This window comes from Triplophysa rosa, linkage group LG17 (genome assembly GCF_024868665.1).
Source record: "Triplophysa rosa linkage group LG17, Trosa_1v2, whole genome shotgun sequence".
In the NCBI taxonomy this organism is placed as follows: Eukaryota; Metazoa; Chordata; class Actinopteri; order Cypriniformes; family Nemacheilidae; genus Triplophysa; species Triplophysa rosa.
This window is the reverse complement of record NC_079906.1, coordinates 21,859,589-21,877,417: the sequence shown is the minus strand read 5'-3', so window position 1 is coordinate 21,877,417 and position 17,829 is coordinate 21,859,589. Positions and strand designations below refer to the sequence as shown.

The window sequence follows — 17,829 nt, the reverse complement described above, 5'->3', positions numbered from 1 at the left end:
TCCTCTCTCTCTCTCTCTCTCTCTCTCTCTCTCTGGGCGTGACGGTCACTCCATTTTGAGAGAGATCAGTAGGCACTCCCCTCCCCCTCTGACTTCCCTTGGGGCAGGGAGGGAATCCTCGAACCCTACAAAAACACACACGTACACACCTTTGAAACACATACATATATACACACACACACACACACACACACACACACACACACACACACACTTGAAGCAATCACATTAAACTAAAAAATATTTTTATCCCAAAATGTTTTTTTTTGCTAAACTGTTTTATCACGTTTTTGCATTTTTGTTATAATTTGACACGTATTTAAGTTATGAGAATTTAGGGAAGAACGATTTTTTCTTAAACAGTTTAGGGTAAATATAGTATTGACTATAGTACACTTCAGTACAATTCTTAGATGCTATAGGGTTTTTCTTTTTTCCTGCCATGCGAGCTTCAGTTTTTTCAATTATAAATAATAAAACTAAAAAGTTTTTTACTTCTACAAACTGCAAAACCACATTAACTCCGTTAAAAACTTTTCAAAAGTATCAACAAAATTCCTCACAGGGGTAATACAGCCCAATAGAAGTATGTTACTATAGTATTTTTGAACCTTATTATATTATATATATTAAAGTATACTAAAGTATTCACTACAGCTTATAAATTCTTTACAGTAAATTCTACAGAATACCACTATAGTAGGCTATACATTACACAAGTGTAGCAATTCCTATAATATACTGTGCATATATAATAAAACAAAATACACTACAGTATATTATATATAAAGTGTGTACTGTAGAATACTATAGTATACATTACAAAAGTGCAGCAATTACTACAATATACATACATATTACGCATATATAATATACTACAGTATACTGCAGAATACTTGGCATAGTATACATTAACAAAGTGTGGCTATTACTGCAATATACTTCAGTTTACTACAGTTTACTGTAATAGTAAAGTATACTACAGTATTTATCTAAGCAAAAATGTTTCACTTGGATATTTCTTTGAGTCATTACCTACATTAAATCTCACAAAGTAACCAGTTACAGTGAGAAACTGAAGTTGATACTTCAGTGGGAGTGTGTTTAAGTGTGTGTGGGAATAATTACTGTACTTGATAAACTTTTAAAGTATTATTAACACACCTTCACCTAAAGACCTGTAATGATATGGCAGTATATTTGAAGGTCTCTTTGTATTCAGTACTGCAGCCATGACTCCATGTTCACTTTCTGCTCTTAAATGAAAGAGAAATCAGAAGTGAAACGGAGTAAATCACACACACACACACACACACACGCACGCACGCACGCACACACACACACGCGCGTACGCCGCTTGGTCAGATCATTTTAGTGAACAGGATGACTTCAGTCCTCACGCAGAACACGGCTGAGAAACAATCCCCACTCTTGAACTCACATTCTGTGCCAGTATCAGGAGAGCTCGGGAGGGGCCCGTTTTACAAACTCACTTTACGAGTCGGGAAACATCTGAAGGATCCTGTCCTACACCCTGAGAAACCGCTTTTATCAGGCCTCGCTAATATATAGTCGCATTTAAAGTGTGTACACACAGGGAAACCAGATAAATGGTAGAGAATGTGTGTGAAATGAGACATGACTTTTATCAACAGTATATTGCCTAATGACAAGTTTAAGATGACAGAGAAAGCACGCGTCTCGTTTCCAAAAGATCAAACAACAAGAAACAAGGTGCATGAAAGCTAAGGCAAATGTTTTGCTAGACTGTAAACGGCGCTAGAATAATCTCAACTCGTCGTTTTTAAAATAACATTTGCATGCTTAAAGCACTTTGTTTTTATTGCATACAGGTTCTCTTATTCATACTGTAAACTTTCTTTTGTTATTGTGTATTGTTTGTCTTGATTATTTCTCCTGGTTTGTTCTTTATTGTATAATCTTTTGTATTTAATTGTCGTTGTAATGGATTGTTTGGTGTGCTTTTATCTTGTGGGAAAACAACATATGTTCTGGCCTGACCCTCTGCACGTATTTGTCAGGTGATATATGTGCCACCTCAGATATCACAAAAAAGGTCACATGCTTTAAAATGAGTTTTGATCCCAGTTTTGATGTTCAAGTGTAAAACAGTAAGCGCTCAGGTAAGTGCCAGAAACCGTCCGCAATGTCAAGAACAAACAAAATATCATCCAGACTTTGAGATTGTGTAAAAACATAATACGAATTTATTTGCTCTGGTTTTATGATCCGTGGAAAGAACAGGAGCAGAATTTCCAAATGTCCAGTTCACGAGGCGTTGAAGAGCCTTCTTGCGTTATATTACAGTCTTCAGTTCAAAGTTATGTGTATGAAAATGAGGAACAGTCTCTTCAGTCTGTTAGATGAAGACGTGTCCGGTTGGGTTTTACTGTACATCAGAGACGTCAAAGGTCATCAGATGGGTGGCCAGCATTTTGTGACCTTTGCATGAAGAGATTCGGGGATCCACTGACAATACGCTGATAACAGATCTACAAGGAGAATATGCATTTGCTTTAGATTCTATTCACTTAACACATCTTCATTTATATTGAAAATGTACGAGATAAAATGTTCAATACAACAAAAATACATAATTTTTTTTATTTTAGCCAATCCTTACAAAACTTACATTTGTCATTTTTTGTCCACGCTGCCTCTAAAGATGTTTTGTTGTCTACTTTCTCAGACACCAGAGCTGAGAGAAGAACTTCAGTTCGAGGCTGCAGTCTAGAACGCATTAACAGGACATTATATGACACTGATACACATACGTGTGCAATTGTGTGTGTGTGTGTGTGTGTGTGTGTGTGTGTGTGTGCGTGTTGGTCTCACTTGGCCCATGTCTTCATCATGACAGCGGGTGACGACAGCAAACACGTGCTGAACTGCTGCAGCTTTGGACAAACCTGCAGAATTTAGACAGGAAGCAGTTCATTCCAAGGTTATTTTGGTTCACTCAAATTAAAAATTTGAAAAAGTTTCTGTTCATTGAAATCAAATAAAACATTGACCTAAAAATTGTAGGAAAAACTTAAACTAAATGAAATATTGCCTCAAAAATAAACTGAAATAAGTTCATAAACAAAAACTCAAATAAAAATGAGTTAATCTTATATAGCAACATAAAAAATAAACAAACACAAATAAATACTTGACAAGTATTTAAGTTACTTTTTAGAAATATTTACTAAAATTAACATAAAAATGAAATAAAAAAGCTAATTTAAAATATTAATAAAACTAAATAGGTTAACTAAATAAAACTAAAATCAAAACTATAATAACTATGGTTCATTCATCACGCAATCGTTTTAGACATGGTAACAAACTCCTTGACTTTTTGCCCCTGTTCTATGGCAATAATGCTGTGTTCACACCAAACGCGCAGCATCAATTTCGCACTCGAATTTCGTGCTCGGTTTTAAATTTTTTCAACTTGCGCGGAAGACGAGATTGAGGCGAATAGCGAGCGTTCGCTGCAATTGCGATGCCCAATTAGTGTCATTCGCGTCACCCGGCGCGAGTTAAGGTCTTTGCACATACAGTCCGAAATTTTCGTATGCGTTTTTTCGTATTTGGCTCTCGTTTGTACGGTGTCTCTGAATTGTTATAAAAGGCCACCCAAAATGCTTGATACGGATGCGAAAACGCAGAAAATCGAACCCGGTCCGAATTTTTTTATGACGGACGAAAATATCGGAGGCAGTGTGTAAATGTGATTGACACAATGTGAGGTCGTATTTATTTTTTAACGTGCGGAAATTTCGGACGCAAATTTCGGACTCAATGTGCAATGGGCTTTAACGTCTATTCACTTTGTATGTAATTTACTTGCGCAAATAGTTCAATTCTTGGTGTGAACACAGCATCATTTTTCGTGTACCTTGAAGTACCATGAAACAACTATGGTAAATATGGTAATTATTTAGTAATGGGGAAATTACCGAAATATGGCAAATGGGTACATCACAATATGCATTCCACAATGATTTGCAATAGCTTAAAGATTTTAATACTTCAAAAATTTGTGTATAGATATGTGTGTGTGTGCTACGAGATATATACAAGACGATCAACAAACCGTGACTCTCATAGCAATCTTATTGAATTCTTAAAAAGGACATTGCCAGATTTGTTTACTTAAATATTATTTCAACTGATTTTACAAACTTCAAGCGTTATTGCATTGCATGTCATGCATCACATTATTTAGCAAGTTGTGGCAAAATATCGTGCTGGCCTATTTAGTTCTATAGCAGATATCCAAGAATCATCGTATTATAATCCATTATTACACAATTACCTGCTTCTGTGGCCAAATATGTTTGTATAACTACTGAACGGTATAACAAACCCATATTCATGTGTTTATTTATTTAATATAATCAGAATAATGCACAGTGTTGGGATTCATTTTTATGTTTACATTAAACATCACACACTATAACGTTACCAGAGCATCACCAAGGTACTTTTTGTATTCACTGACATCTGTTTTGATTCGTTCGGCCACACAGGATAACACACAGATGCACACATGAACGTTACCTGCCCCTCCAGGAAAAACTTTGCAAACAGTTTGTATCGCTCAAGGTCTTCTGGGTAATCCAACTCAACAGCGGGAAGTTTCCAACCGACTCTGACTGCAGAGACACACCCAAAAACACAGCAGCACGTTCACGTAACACAACACAACAACATGACTGTTTTGATAAAGACATGGGAATAAAGACATCCACCACTCACAACTCTCTGATCGACCGAGAGAGAAATAAAGGTATAAAAGGAAAGAGGTGTGGTCTTACAAAAGGTGCTCTGCTGTTGACACTTTATTCTGCCAGTTTGTGGGCAGTACCAGGGGGCGGGGCTTTGCTCCGGAACGCTGAAGTGACAGTATTGTGGGAGGAGCTTCGGAATCCATTCAGGCTGAACGGCACAAACTCCTGCAAGAAATGAAACGAGAACAATGCGTCATCATAAAATCAACGTGATGATGTGATCCTCTGGAGATGCTTAAAGTCTATAACGTTAATCAAGCTAAATGTTAATGACTACGTCAGACTTCGTACTTCCGCTCAATTTCAGTTCGCGTCTGTACTCAGTCTGATATAGCAAACCAGCTCCCAGATGATCTCCGGCTCCGCACCAGCCGTCCAACCAACGAACAGAGGGCGGGCTGAGAGCCGTGACGTAGACGTTAAGCGCCGAATTTAACATTAGGGAAATCTAAAACGACACGGGATGCTATTCGCTCTGTTGTGGAGAATATTCCCGGCGTTTGCCAACTGAAGCCCGAACAAGAAAAGTGTTTGAATGGAGGTGATTTCCTCGGCTTTTTTATGGGCCTTGGAGTTGGTCCTCTTTTATCTGTCGAGCTCGAACTGGCACCCTTTTGACAGGTCAGTGTCTCCTTTCTTTTCCAGTCCTTGAACATTGCCATGTCATGCTGTAATCTTGCAATTAAGTCGCAGCATTTCCGACAGACTCGAAATGAACGAAGAGCTGCCGTGTTTAACAGAACTAATCCTAACTTTGACAGTTGGCTGCAAATATTTTCTTGTTCGTCTCTACTGTCAAATATGAGTTTAGATGCACTAATTGGACCGTGGATGCGCAGATTTACGTCACATAATCTGCAAAAGTCGTTCACAGCGATCTTCACTCTGGTATTTCGCTCGATGGTTTTGTTTTCGCCGCATACCTGTGTTTACAGCGGAAGTTCGAGGCGGCTGAGCCGGCGCATAACATACGTCATAACCAAACGTTATGCGATTGGCTTACAGGTACACCCATGATTTTAAACTTCAGACACCCCAGAGAAAGTAAACGCTTATCAATTATGCCCTTCCAGACTCGAAGCAAAGTGAAGTAGCAGAGTTTGGTATTATCAGGCTATGTTTCTGTTGCACTTAAGGGGCAAACATCAAATAAACAAAAAGTTAAGAATTGTGTTCATTGAAAGCATCTACACACACAAACCTCTCATGTACATCTTTGTCGTCTCAACGATCTCCTGATAAACCACAAACTCAGGGAGTGTCTTATGAAGAGCAGATGACGGATGAATAAACACTGGCTCATCGAGAAGTGGAGTCTGCGACACATATAAACATCACATGTCATTGATCAGAAATAATCTCCAGTTAGGGCTGTTTGGCTGACGATAAATTGTCTGCGACGAGGTCAAACAATCGCGATGAGACTATTAAATAATTATCGTGACAGCCCTATCTCCAGTATGTGATGATATAACTCATCCAGAGAGAGAGAGAGAGAGAGAGAGAGATGTTCAGTGTGACACCTTGTAGCCGTTTCTCCATTTGGGGTCGAGCAGTTCTTCATTCTGCACTCGTCTGGCCAGATGATCTCCTAAACCTGCTAGTACAATCTGCCTGAGATAAACCACCTGAGCGTCTGTGGGAGGAGCCATCTTATGATCCACAAACACACCGGCGTCAGCGCACACACTATTCACTGACAGAGAGAGAGAGAGAGAGAGAGAGAGAGAGAGAGAGAGGTTTTAACAATCATACTCTACATACATATGAAAAAACAAATATACTATACATGTGCAACAAAAAGATAAAGAAAAGTTACAGACGTTTCTCAGAAAAAGACACATTTTCTCCAACAACAAAACAGATTTTCACATCAGAACACCAAATGTCTTTGAAATCTTCTATATTACTCAGTCATATTTATTTTCATAGTGTAACAAAACACATACAAACCTCAATATTATTATCCTTCTCAGTTTTCTCCATTAGAAAATAAATCAATATTTCATTTATTCTTCTCTTTCAATTTTTTTTCTAAAACTAAAACAAAAGTCTGAAAAAACCTCTTCAAAGAGACATTTTTTGTATGAGTGTTTAGCAAAGAATGAAAGGAAACAATCAAAAACTGTTTCTTGAAAATTACAAAAAGGACAATTATCAGCAACTGATGAATTTGACTTTAAACAAACATGTAGCAATAAACAAAGATTTTATATACAATATTTATTTATAAATTTTATCATTTTTATTTTTACTTGGATAGTTGGACAAATATACTGTACATGTGTCCTATGGTTTGACATAGCAAAATTTTAGAAAACAAAATGTTAATAATATCAATAATTATATTAAATTAAAAATATATCTTATTTTTGTGGCTAAAATATGAATCTCTGATACAGTATGCTTAAGTGAATGGCATTTTTAAAACATTTATATCAGCTGTATGCAATTATCAGGACATTTTCTTTTCATTTTGTTAATTTGAGAGGACAAAATTATAGAACAAAAATATGAGATGATTACTTACCAAAACTCGAAAAAATGCAAATACTTTGTTACTAAACACTTTAAATACTAAAGATTTATAAAAAATCTCAAGGAAATTAATTCATTTAAAGATAAATCATGGTCGCACCATGTTTAAGTTGTCGTTGTTTAAGGCTATGGCCAATTCTTAGATGAAAAACTCTAAAATCACTTAATTTAACATTTGAATCTGCATTTAAGTGTACACCACATTGATGTTTGAATAACTGCAATAGATATTATTATTTGTCAACTACCCATTTACATACATTTTGTATTATATTCAATATTATATTCTTAACCAGGACACTTTCATTTCACCTTATTGTTTGTTTTGCTTGTTTTATGTTTTGGCAATATTATAAATTCACACAATCATGCAAATAAATGACGTTTAAACTGAAGAAATGAAGACAGACAGACAGCGAGACAGAAAGGGGTTAGGCTATAGCTTGGCACTTTGTTTTGTGGAGTGAAATGTGTTGTCGTTCAGAAGTTTCGTAAAGGTTCTTTCTCAATATCTGTCTCCATGCGTGTATGTGTACCTGTGTTGGTCAGTTGTCCTCTCAGTCTGCGGATCTCCAGAATGGCTTTGTAACGCAGGCCGTTCCCCTCACAGAACTGTTGAGAGCATCCTGCAAACTCGCACGCACCCACCGCCCCTAAACACCCACCAATCAGAATCATTGACATTCATCTGACACATCCTCCATACGCCTCTGCTCATCTGATCAAAATCGGACGTACATACCCAATAAAACCATCAGATCTCCCAGCAGAAGCGACTGACCCTGACCCGCCCATAACCTCCTCATCTGAACAGATCGGGCCTTTTTCCCTGCCATCCGGCTGCTCTCCTCCTCGCTGCCCGCAGGCCTGAGCACCACAGAGAGAACCACAGGAACACCAGTCAGGCTGAGCGCTTCCTAATGTTTCGTGCTAAAATATAAACATGTATTTATTTAATCACCTGTCATATTCCTCAAAGATCTCTCTGACGGTCATGGCAGACACTATAGTGATGATGTACGGCATACAGCCCTGCTGACGGCCCAGAGCGAGCATCTTAGCGTAACGTGGTGATACGGGGAACGCCGCCATCGCACGACCCAGAGGGGTTATGGGACATGATAGACGAGCTCGCTCCATTTCATTCAACCTGAGAGAGAGACAGAGAGAGGTTATCTCTTTCTCCATTATTTATGACACAGTGTTTACCGCCATTGATGAATCTTTTGGCTTTCCATATTTTCATTGTAATACAGTAGGGGGCGCTGTAACAAATGTGAAAAACAGATTTATGGACAAAAAAATGTATCAGGTTTTTGTTCAAATGTTTTTTTTTAACTGGTTAAAAGCAGAGGGTATGTTCTTTCTTTAAATATATCAAAAATTTGCGTATTAATAAAACAAAATATTTTGTAATTGTATTTATTTATTGTGTCTTTAATATGGCAATTTTTTTCAGTTGGCAAACTCAGGGTATTATAACTTATACTAAACCTAATACGAATGAAGAAAATTAAACACTTATATACGTTTTATATTGTATATAAATATATTTCATTAATAACATGAAATAATGTGACCATGCTTAAAACAATATCAAAAATGAAATAATGATGTTACCTTAGCCTACATATAAATAATAATAATAATAACAACAATGTTACAGTAAAGTAACACAGAAAAATAACATTTATAAGTTCTGGGTTTTGTAAATATTAATTAAAAATGCTGGTGTTGGCTAGCAACTTAAAAAACAATGCTGGGGGAATAAGAGAAATAAACTTAAATCTACAATATGAGGGGAAATAACCACAAAGGCAAATAATGTTTTTAGGTTTGGATTTGATTAACTATAATTGTGATTTATGCTTTTATAGCAAATGCAACATCTCTTAAATATGTGGACCTAAAAAAACACGAGGGTCTGACAAATACTAACTTATTTATTCATTTTAAATTCAGGAAATAACACAAGGGATAAGAAGCAGACTCACCGTCCGCGTCGAGGCGGTTCCTCCAGCGCACCGAGTGAGATGAGAAGCTGTTCTGCAGAGATCAGAGTCTCACCGGAGGGGGGTGTGGGAAACGGGAAATTCACAACCTGACCACACACGCAAACGCCGATTAATAACACGCACGTGATTCAGACACACAACTGACATACAGATGTCATGCGGTGGACCTTTTCAATGTTGAGATCTTTCATTTGAAGAACGAGGTCATCGACGGGCCGGCGAGTGATTTCAGCCTCTGAGAACAAGCTGAAATCTCCAAACACAGCTGAAGAGTACAACCTACACACACACACACACACACAAACATCTTAATATTGCACATCTCAGAATTTACTCAACTGTTGTGAAAAATGATTTTAGATGTTTGACCTATAGCAGTGTCCCGCCTCTGTTCTGCCCGCCCTTCCTGCCCTCTGATTGGCTGAAGCCTGTGAGATCCATGTGACCTTAAAGGAGGAGACGCCCGTCACTCGGTCATAAAACCTTTTCTTCACGCGGCCGCAGTCCACGACATATTTGATGCCGGGAATGGTCAGAGACGTCTCGGCCACGTTGGTCGCAACAACGCAGAGACGCGCTCCGGCGGGAGGCGGACGGAATACCTGAACACACACACATGTAAATCAACGTCTGTATTTATTCAGAGTTTCAATGTGAAAAAGATTTCTAATATAAATCGAATATATTATTCTAATATTAATACACAAACCTTGGCCTGCTGCTCAGGTGCCAGCAGAGAATACAGAGGCAGCACATAGAGAGGAATGGACGGGTCACTCTTCTCCTCTAAACATATAAAACATTCATGTATGACACACACACACAAACACAGATTACAGACGCCCGTGTGTGTGTGTGTGTGTGTGTGTCTCACCGGGATCGCTGTCTGGATGATCGCCCAGCTCCAGATCTGAACCCTCTCCATCATCTTCATCAATGCCAGCCTGACGGTCTTCATCACCCTCATCCACCGGCAGAGCCGAGTAATTATCCAGACTGATCTTCGGAAGACACTGACAGACAGAGAGAGAGTGAGAGAGGCGCTGCAAACTGTTTCGAAAACTGAATGTGAAACATCAAACAAGAACGTCAAACGTCTCTATCGGTGTTGCGTGTCTCTGCGGTCACGTGACCTCACAACACCACACGTTTAGCTCATGACATCATACCACATTCTTTTTCTTTGCTCGTCTGGATGTCTTCGATACTTCAGTGTTCGCAGAAACTGTAAAAAAAAGAAACAAACAAAACTGATGTAGCTGCTGTTGCTCAAGTCTTTCTCATCTCTTCCAGATGTCCTGGATGCCACACTGACACTTTTGTGATTGGCCTCATTTCTTAATCATACAGACGTCAATAAAACCTCCACCATCCAAACAAATTTAAGCTCACTACTTCGTGGTGTCCATGGTGTGGAACATAACTACACCTTGTATCAGAAATCAACGGGGGGGGTCTGGAATTAAGTAGGGGATGTCTCTACGCGAGAGCGACAAGTCGCAGTGGGCGACTTCAGGTGCTCGGGGTGGGGCTGGCATAACCGTACATCTAGTTACAGGAACGAAAGTCTCATTTAAGCGTCAAGTGCTCATAAAATAAGGCCTGGGGTGGGACCAACAGTTCTTCGAGAAAAGGTGTGCTGTCAATATAGTGACGGGATAATATAAATAATGGTTGAGGGTAATAATTAAGAAATTCAAAGCAGTGATTGCTAACCTACCTGAAAATTTATGCATCTCGGTATTGCACAGTAAGAGAAGTGGGCATTAAATCTCACAGAAGTACCTTCAATGCCCTTTAAATGGCAATATTAATTCTTCTGTAGCAAAAATAACTGCTGCAAAAAAAAGATTGGTGCCATGCAAATGTAATGGGTAATTGCATTAGTCATCGTACAAATGTCAGTGGAGTAAGAGACATAGTACCTTGGTGTCAAGAAAATGTGAGTCGAAGTTAAGGAGAGTAAAAGTTGCTAATATCTTTAATACTCAGTACAACTACAAAGTAGCCAAAAAGATACTTAAGTACAGTAAATAATTACATTTACTCCAATACTTTACACCACTGCTGTACCGATACCGGTTCCTTTTCACAACACAGTGAGACCGATAAAAACAGCATAGCTTCTTCATTACAAACAACTCCACCTTAAACACGTTATGAAAATTAAACCATTTTATGTGCTTTTCACAAACTTTCAAAGCAATTTTCTGTCAGTTATGTCACATGAGGTATCGGTGCATTTTTACGAGTTCATGAGTTTAGTATCGGGCCCGATACCGATACTGGTATCGGTGCATCCCTAGAAATTAGTGTTGCATGATAGACCGGTACTAGAAAAGTACAGCGATACCCTTCTGTTAAAACGTCAATATTTCTAGTTTATTTGGTACCGGTACTTTAATAACGCGATCATTTCAGAGCTTTCCTGAAATGCGTCCATTTGCGGCAGCCGTGTGTGTGTGCGTGTGCATTACGGCTGCACGATTAATCGAAAAGAAAACCCACGCGATTTGGCGATTAGCTGCAATGTTTTATGCGCAGTTTGTCAGTGAAATACTGTTAAATGCAGCAGCATCCGAAAGCCAGAGGGAGCTCTCGCACAGAAACTCTTATGCTCCATAGAAGAAGTACCACATGTATAACCAGGAAATGCCGTCTTGCTATCTGCATCTGGCATCTTACTATCACTGTTTTCCAAGCCGCCTCAGGTATTTTTACCTTTAAAGCAAGCATGCGGCAAAGTAGGCTACAAGTCCGTCTGTACAAAATCTGCGCGGACCAAAAGAGCCAACATGATCAGCTCGGCAAAGCATTTCACCGACAGACATGCCGATCAACCTGTTGAAAGAATTTTTAAAGCGACAGGTAGCGAATGTGAATAAGAATAGCCTGAAGTATGCTTATTTATGATTTATTTTGTGACAGGCGAACATGCAGCTTTGATGACGCTTTACAACAGTTTAGTTTCTTAACATTTTTTACTGTAGCTAACATGAACTAATTATGGGAATACTTCTACAGCATTTATTCATCTTAATGGTTCATTTCAACGGGCTATTTAATAAATATTTAAATCCATTTAAAATATTAACAGTTGTGTTTGTTAACATTTCTCAATGAACTAATATGAATAAACAGCTGGATTTGTATTAAGCAACATTAACAAATATTAATAAATGCTGTAAAGAGATTTATTGTTCATGTCAGAATGCATTATGTAATGTTTTTAATGAATTTTAATGTATTGAAGTGAACGAATTTAACCATGTTTTAAGGTCTTAGCTATATTTATGTAGATTATGTAAATACGATATTTATTTTTCTAAATTCAATTTAAATTTTTTAAAATATATAACCAATAGGGCTGCATGATATTAAAGAAAAATGTGATATACAATAATTTGCTAAATAATGCGATGTGCAATAGAATGATGGTTCAAATTTTTTTTTAATGGAAAATAATATAACGACATACATATTTTACATTATTTCTGAATATTGATCATCTTCAACAAGTCTCTCTCCTATCTGCATCAACCTGAAACGTATAGACTATAGACCACTTAGCAAGATGTCAACACCGGTCTCATTTTTTATTTATTTATTTTTCTAAATCTCAAATATATAATTAAAACTTTAAGATATTCGATTAACATTTTGATTTGGTTAAAAATCTTTTGTTAGTTGCATTTTGTTCAACCACTGTGTAGTGTTAAAAAACTGAAACAGGAAGTTCTCTCGGACAAGCTTTGGATCAGCGTTGTTTGCGTCATGCAAAGTGGTCTATAGACTCTATACGTAACTATTTGGATTTTTTAAATAATCCAGTTATTGCAAAATGTTGCAATATGCACATTTGCAATATTTAGATTATTGCGCAGCCCGTTTATTTGTAAATGTAAAAATGCTAAAAGGTTTCTGTGAGAGTTTTGGAGATAGAATAGGTCAGTATAAAGTGCACAAAGATACCAAAACAAACTTGTGTGTGTGTACCTGTGCGCTCTCGGTTGGGTCTGTAAGGAAAAGCTTTTCTCAGTCTGCGACACACAGAGTGAACCTCCGCCTGACCCGTCAGAAACACCAGAATCCCACCTACACAAACACATGTGATCAGATCTGCAGCGTGTGTGTGTGTTAATATCTGCACTCATGTGTGTGTCTCTGACCTGACGGTAGCATGCGGTGAATCTTGCAGATTTTGTGAAAAGCTTCTCCAGTGTAGTCTTCCATCGGTGTGCGTTTATTAAAATGAACCGTGACTGGAAACTGACGCGCCTCCACCTGCACACACACACACACACACACACACACACACAAGCGTTAAATAGATCTCGGTGTACACAAGACTGCATCAATTGTAGAAAAGTTGTGAGAAATCTCCACGTTTTCATGCATCACTGCTGTAATGACCTTGATAACAGGTGGAGGTGTGCGGAAGAGTCTCTGGTTCTCTGTGAAGTCCTCCACGCGCAGCGTCGCAGACATGATGAGGAGTTTCATGGGTAAACCTCTCTGCCAATCACACGTCACAAACTCACATCTCAATCTCATTCAACATCACCACACCGGTTCAATCTGACACGTGTTGTGTTTTACCCTGTTTCGGAGCGGGGCGATGCGCGAGACGAGCCCGATGAGAATATCAGTGTACACGCTGCGCTCATGAGCTTCATCTATAATGATCACACTGTATTTCTGCAGGAGAAAATCCTAGAAAAAACACACACGGAGTCAATGATACTGAGAGACATGAAGACACCTGGAGATCAGAAAATGAAGATACTTTATCGTGACTAAAGAGAAATTTGGCTTAGACTCAAGAGAGCTAAAAGGTATTTTATTACTCTCCTACAAGCATGGCGAGTATGGCGCTAGCAACGCCAAGGTCATGGGTTCGATCCCAGGGATTGCACGTACTCGGAAACAAATGTATAGTATAATGCAGTGTAAGTCGCTTTGGATGAGAAGATATAGAAGATGCAGAAGATTTAAAATGACAGATTATAGTGAATATCAAAAATGTATGTGCCAAACGATGATTTTGCTTCCGCTATACGTCTCATGAGTAGCACAGAATGTGACGTGTCATTATTAAATGGCGACAGTGAGTGACACAGGTGTGAAAAGAGACCAAATTAGTAATATGATTTCAGAAAACAGACACTAAACCAAATACCATCGTTTGCAAGGTATGCAAAAAACAATCATGTTTTCTCATTTTTCATCTTTTCAAAGTATGGTAGATCTCTCTGTAATCACCATTCAATACAAAAAAGTAGGAGGCGGTCTGCACAAATCATTGTGAACATTCTATCCGAGTAACGTTTGTTTTTTTATTTGTGGCAGGAGAAAATCACATTTATTCTAGAGTTGAAATACTGAGATATTGATTATTGCCGAAATTTAAAAATATAATGATACGTCACATTTTAAGTATATCGCCCAGTCCCACACACTCCTTAAATAAATATGTCTGGTTTTCTTTCTTTACATAAAGCCGGGCGTACACGGTGCGAATTCTGATGTTCGGGAAGATGCTCCACGCACACGGCACGAGTGAGTAAAAACTGAGAAGTGTACGGAGGCAGTGATACGTGACACGATTGTACGACCTGCCGATTTCCCAAGCAATCGCACGAAGTTCCGCGCCAAAAACATGGAGTCAGAAGAAGAGATCGCTTTCTTTGTGGCACCAATGGCTTGCGAAAGAATAAAAAAATAAAATAAAAAAAAGAGCAGAGAACAGCATGGACTTTCTGTTCTTCCAAAAAAACCTTGAGGTAATAACGTATCTGTTCGTGCATGTTTTGATGTGGTCATATCAATCATAGCGTGTCACGCAAGTTTGTGCAAATAGTAACTCCTGATTGGTCGATTTCAGATAGATGGCATTTTAATAAACAAGTCGTCAATATTTGTATCGTGTGGTTATCATTGTACAAAAGCAATAAGTCACCATTACATCACAGATAGCACATGACTCACCTTCTGAATTTCTTTTAGCAGAACACCGTCCGTCATAAACTTGATCTTTGTGTCTTCTGTCACGTTCCCCTCAAACCTGATCTGATATGACACCACCCTAAACACACAAACACGCTCGAACGTTATACTGGATGTGCGTCTGTAAGTGGACGGAGCAGGTTCAAGATCTTAATGCAAACTCGGCCCCTCAAGGCTTCATTCTTGACGTCATACCCAGTGGATAAATTCATCTCTTGGGCAACACGTTGAGACATGCTGATAGCGGCCACTCTTCTGGGCTCGGTCACACCAATAATCCCACCAGAACTGAGAGAGAGAAAGAGAGAAATGATACGACACTACAGATGATACATCACAGAGCGTTTGATATAATAATGGTAATACCTGGCGTATCCGGCCTCATACAGGAACTGAGGCACCTGTGTGGTTTTGCCACTTCCTGTTTCTCCGCACAACACCACACACTCATTTTCTCTCACCGCTTCCATGACGACCTGTTCCTCTGCCAGGATGGGCAACCTCAGACGAGCTTCCTGAGATTGACAACAATTAACTTCATTCACAAGCAGTCAGACACAAACATTGTAACTTTACCTGAATCTCCGGCAGTCTGTCCACAGGAATGAAGACGGCCGGCTTGCTCTCGTCCGCTTTACGATGAATCTCTTTTATTTCTTGAGGTTTCTTCTCTTCCTCTTTAACCTCCGGCTGTTTCTGCTCTTCGGTCTCTTTCTCTGGGCTGCTGGTCTTTCCTAAAGGTTTCTCCTCAGCGATCTGTTCCTCGTCAGAGTCTGATCCTTCACTCTCGCAGTCCTTTTCTTCATCATCATCGTCCTCTTCTCTCCGTCTCTTTCTGTTCGCTCCACTCAAACTGCTGATCTTTCCTGCGGTTACACTTCCATTCGGTTTTTCAACCAACAATCTGATCACAGATTCAACAAGACATGTGTAAAGCTCTTCTACTCGTCCATTATCCTGACACAGCTCTAAAACATCGAATACAGTTTCTGCAGAACATCAATGGTGCATGTGAAGAACAGGGAGAGGAATCTCACTTTTTGGTCTGGTAGAGTTTGTCTCCGGTGCCCAGTTTAGATGTCGTGTACAGCAACTTCATCTCAGTCTGGGGCAGTTGAACTTCAGACAGTTTGGACAATATATCTGCTCGCTACACACACACAGAAAACACACAGAAAGTCCAAATGAACCAGCAGAACCATTAAATACTGAACACGAACAACACGCAGACTCTCTCCTTACGTGAGCTTTCTTTTCTTTCAGCTCCAGAACTTTCTCCAGGTTCTTCCTCTGTTTCTTCGTCAGGGGTTTCTTCTTGTTCACATGATGTTCCACTTTCTGTTTCTTGGTTTTGGTGGCCGGCAGGACAAGAGCGTTACAGTCATCCACTCCTTTAAGCTCTGTACCCTCTGCACAGAAACAAGTTACACAACAATGAGATCCATTAGTATTCCTCCACATGCACTGTTCGTTTTGATAAACGTGTCTGCTAAATGGAAAAACATAAGTGGCAAAAATGCATATCAAATATATACGAATGCAAAAGAGGTGGTTTGAAGACAAAGATAAGATCTAATAACATGTGTGACGATATATTTGTTATACTGTATATGAAGAGTTTGGTTCCAAAATGAGAACTCGGTTTTTTACATTTTTCAAAAATCATGTTTTTTTTTATTGTGTATTCCAATTAATATCAATCAAACTGCAGTTGGTTTGTTTTAATTTAAACCATAATAACTCCAAAAATACAACTAACTAACACGACAAAACACAATAAAAACATGTTAACATAATAAAAAACATGAGTTTTGACGGAGTCATCTCATTTTGGAACCAAACTCTTCATATCGACATGTGTGGTAACTCAAGAAGACCCTTAGATCTCTTATCAATCTTCGTACAAAATGATCAAACGCGTTTTCTTACCCTGTATCTCCACCTGGACATCAACGCGTCTCTCTCCAGCTGCTGTCTGCACAGGTGTGTTCTGCAGTCTTCCTTTCCAGTTGTGTTTCTTTCTTAATCTGCCCATGACACACAATCTGAGTGCTGTGGAGTTTATCAGAAGGTCAGTTTATTGAATATGACCTTTGACAATCGTAATTAAACTCTTTTTTAGGTATTGTGAATGATGTGAGTATTCGATCTATTTTAATAGAAGGCAAAACAGAAATAAAAACCGACTGTGGATGTCAATGTTTACCATTTTCGAGATCAGCTGACAAATTAAATAACAGAACTGACGCACGACAAAGACGCGATATTAACGAGAATCGTGATATGCTTTATTAACAAATATATTTGTTTTGATTTCTTATCGATATGTCTCATACAGTACGGTTTTAAGAGAAACTCACGTGTAGATCCTGTAGTGATGTGGTGTAACGGTTAAATGGCGCCGGTGAGCTTCAGCAACGCTAACAAGAGTTCCGCTTACTTTTGTTCCGCCGCGGTAAAATCAATAA

At 38.7% G+C, this 17,829-nt stretch overlaps 1 protein-coding gene across 2 annotated transcripts; it reads right to left on the bottom strand.

The window, feature by feature from the left end:
* Positions 1 to 1,848: 1,848 nt before the first annotated feature.
* Positions 1,849 to 17,752, bottom strand: dhx37 (DEAH (Asp-Glu-Ala-His) box polypeptide 37). 2 transcript variants are annotated; one of them, XM_057357607.1, is made up of 28 exons: positions 17,568 to 17,683; positions 17,291 to 17,413; positions 16,604 to 16,770; positions 16,399 to 16,511; positions 15,938 to 16,265; positions 15,728 to 15,876; positions 15,557 to 15,649; positions 15,344 to 15,440; positions 13,955 to 14,068; positions 13,769 to 13,870; positions 13,525 to 13,639; positions 13,352 to 13,450; positions 10,525 to 10,580; positions 10,230 to 10,368; positions 10,065 to 10,141; positions 9,725 to 9,957; positions 9,523 to 9,634; positions 9,335 to 9,441; positions 8,302 to 8,490; positions 8,083 to 8,207; positions 7,877 to 7,993; positions 6,326 to 6,498; positions 6,004 to 6,118; positions 4,830 to 4,967; positions 4,573 to 4,667; positions 2,857 to 2,930; positions 2,654 to 2,751; positions 1,849 to 2,513 (listed from the first exon to the last, which is right to left on the bottom strand). In XM_057357607.1, exons 2-28 carry the CDS (start codon positions 17,394 to 17,396, stop codon positions 2,437 to 2,439), a joined length of 3,408 nt encoding a protein of 1,135 aa, XP_057213590.1. In that variant the 5' UTR covers positions 17,397 to 17,413; positions 17,568 to 17,683; the 3' UTR covers positions 1,849 to 2,436. The 2 variants fall into 2 exon arrangements, with proteins under 2 accessions (XP_057213590.1, XP_057213589.1); XM_057357606.1 differs by lacking the exon at positions 17,568 to 17,683 and adding an exon at positions 17,722 to 17,752 and having other exon boundaries at positions 1,850 to 2,513.
* Between the last annotated feature and the right edge of the window lie 77 nt (positions 17,753 to 17,829).